The sequence below is a fragment of the Pteropus vampyrus genome, unplaced genomic scaffold (assembly GCF_000151845.1).
Source record: "Pteropus vampyrus isolate Shadow unplaced genomic scaffold, Pvam_2.0 Scaffold8, whole genome shotgun sequence".
Taxonomy (NCBI): domain Eukaryota; kingdom Metazoa; phylum Chordata; class Mammalia; order Chiroptera; family Pteropodidae; genus Pteropus; species Pteropus vampyrus.
In genome coordinates, this window is record NW_011888789.1 from 1993694 (window position 1) to 1996760 (window position 3067).

Consider the following 3067-nt stretch of genomic DNA (forward strand, 5'->3'; position numbering starts at 1 on the left):
CCAGAGAGTGCATTGTGAGTGTCGCAAACTTTTCAACTTCAACTTTTAATTAAAAGGATAAAAAAGTTAACAGCAAATTAAAAAGTTCCTAGGGTCAAGCAACCCAGGGCTGCATAATTTCGTATTAATTTTCCAATATGAAGCGCAATCTACTTTTAACAAAGGGTAAAGAAAAAAAAAAAAACTCCCTACTACCCCCAAACCCTCAGCAGGGATCCACAAAACCTTCCTGACAGAAAACCTCCCTCGGTCCCAAAGGAAACCCGGTCTCGCGAGAGTTGCGGAAGCACGGACCCGGCCCGGAAGGAGCGAGGGTGGGGGCCAAGTGGGCGGGGCGCTGAGGTTCACCAGTTCCGCGAGACCGAGACGCTGCAACCATTCTCGCGCTCGGCCGTGGGTCGGGCAACCATGGCGCGGGAGTCGAGCCTTCTGCTCTTCATGCAGCTTCTGCTCGGCCCAGCTCTTGTGCGCAGCTCCAGCCCTCTCCCTCTGGTCCTCAACACTTGGCCTTTTAAGAATGCAACCCAAGCAGGTGCGGGGCGGTGACCGGGGGGCGGGGACTGCTCTACGAGAGCTGGCAAGTGGGAAGGACAGGCTGGCCGGCCCCACTGAGGTTATGGGAGCCGGGAGCGCAGGCAAGCGCCAGACTGGGCCAGGCCTTTCGTAGCCTCCCCTTCCAGTTCTTCCCGCACCCACTCGTCGCTGCGTCTCTTGCAGTTGACCCTCAATCCGTGCTCTTTGCCACTGCTGCACTTACGGTTCTCATTTAGGATCGATCCCTCTTTTCGGCCCTCGTGCCAATATATTCTCCACCGTGTTGCCGACCCAGAGTAGTTAGGGCCTTTCTGCTGTACTTTTTCAGGGGCACCTCTGGTGTCTTGCTTGACGTTAGTCTATTCACGTGCTACCTCGTGACTACCTTCTACAGCTCTCCTCTAACCCCTCTGGTCTCCCTCCCCAGTAATACCCTGTTCTCCAGTTTTGCAGACGAATAATAATTTCCCAAAGAAAGCGTATTATTTTTACACTTTTCGCCCCCTACGTACTATTATGCTGTATTTGCTACCTTGAATGTAGGGTTCCAGTCTTGGCTGTATATTAAAATCATCTGTGGAATGTGTAAAATATACTAGTGCCTCGGCCCCACCTACTGAGAGGTTGATTTAATTCCTAGAACCAATTGCATTTTTTTTTTTTAAAAGCTCCCTAACTGATTTTGATTTGCAGCCAGGATTGAGAAACGCTACGCTAAAGTATTGCCTCTTCCAGGAAGCCTTCCGTGATGTACTTAACTGTCCTTTTGTCCAATCTGATGAGTTAGGTGCCTATCTTCTGTGCAGGGTTCCTCAGAACACAGTAGAGAGCAGTCAGATGGCTGCTTCTGAATACTGGCTTTTCCTACTAGCTTTCTGACCTTGAATAAGTCATGTAACATCTCTGGATCTGTTTCTTCCTACTTAAATTGAGAAAAGTAGTTGTATTTACCTGGAAAGCTGTTGTGAAAATTAATTAATTCACGTAAAGCCCACACTGTAATTATTTGCTATTATGGTATTGTCATTGATTTTTGCTGTGACATGTTTCCTCAATAAAAATATTAGTTATATATGTTTTAATGATCTAAAGATGCAGAAGAAATTTATAAGGCTATGATTTAATGAGTTTTCAATGTAACTGGCTTTTAGCAGCTTCAATTGTAACTTTTTAAATTGAAGGAGAGAATATTTCTTTTCTCACACAGTAGAAATAGGTATTAAGTGAAAAAACCCTCACTGCATCAATAGCCAGTCTTTGAATTTTTCACAGTAAATAGTTGTGTTACATAGTTTTGTTTATATCACTGTGTATATCACACTGACTCCTTTGTAGCAACTGATGCACTGATTTTAAAATTCATTTTAGGGTAAATGTGAAAAAAATTTGTAAAAATATGAGTTTTCAAAACTTTTCTTGTTTGTTGCATTTGGCATTGAAAAAAATATATATATAAACAAGCACTGTTGGAATTAACAGCATGGGATACTTTAGCATCTGGAGGTTCCACCCTGGATGCCGTGGAGAAGGGCTGTGCTGTGTGTGAGAAAGAGCAGTGTGATGGCACTGTAGGCTTTGGAGGAAGTCCCGATGAGTTTGGAGAAACCACACTGGACGCTATGATCATGGATGGGTAAGAACACTCTCTAGGACTGATTTATCGCTGTACCCTCACTTCACGTGGAGTTACATTTGTAGTTGATTAATCTTACACTGAGAGCAAGATGATTATATAAGTTTTGTCGCAGGTCGAAACCCCTAGCTTATTGTATGTGGCCTTTCCAAACTCAAAGAGTTTCACTCTCAATTAAAAGAAAAGCATAATAATAATAGAAATAGCACATGGAAGTAGGTAGTCTCCTTAGCACAAGAGGACCCCAAAATACAAAAATATGTCCCTGACCTGGTGAACAGTTGTTCACCTGCCATTCCCAAATGCTGTGGTTTGCCTGACCTGAAGCCTTAAAACTCCTTTCAAAAGCCATATTAAAATGAGCCAGAAGAAACTGAGAATTTTAATGCTTTTGGAGTAAATGGTAAATTGATTTTTTTTTTCTAAATTTGTCTGACCGTGGGAATTTGTATGAAGTTCATGGATGTGCTGTGAATGTGGTATTTATCCTACAAAATACTATAGCTTGACATAAAGCAGTATTTTTAAATGTACGAACCTGTGGAAATCTTACTGCATTTGTTTTTGTTTTTGCAGCACTACTATGAATGTAGGAGCAGTAGGAGATCTTAGAAGAATTAAAAATGCTATTGGTGTGGCACGAAAAGTACTGGAACATACAACGCACACACTTTTAGCAGGAGAATCAGGTATGTTTTACCTATACTGAAGTTTTATCTAGTCTTTTGTCTATATTCACTGTGAAAAAAGGACTTAGTATAAAATAGTGGATAAAAGCCGACCTAAGTTCAAATTCCAGCTGTTTTACTTAATATCTGTTTAACTTTGGGTAAGTTACTTGTAAAGTCTCACTTTCTTCATCTTTAAAATAAGATTTAAAAAAATTAATATATTATCTAT

The 3067-nt window shown here is 41.7% G+C and overlaps 1 protein-coding gene across 2 annotated transcripts in view; it reads left to right on the forward strand.

Moving 5' to 3' along the window:
* Nucleotides 1-336: 336 nt before the first annotated feature.
* Nucleotides 337-3067, forward strand: part of AGA (aspartylglucosaminidase) — a 12850-nt gene continuing 10119 nt past the window's right edge. The window contains exons 1-3 of one of the 2 annotated variants that reach the window (XM_011371451.2): nt 337-532; nt 2029-2167; nt 2744-2856. In XM_011371451.2, the coding sequence (XP_011369753.1) occupies nt 409-532; nt 2029-2167; nt 2744-2856 (376 nt within the window). In that variant the 5' untranslated portion in view covers nt 337-408. Of the gene's footprint in view, nt 533-2013; nt 2168-2743; nt 2857-3067 lie in introns of both variants that reach the window. The other variant, XM_011371442.2, reaches the window with a different exon arrangement.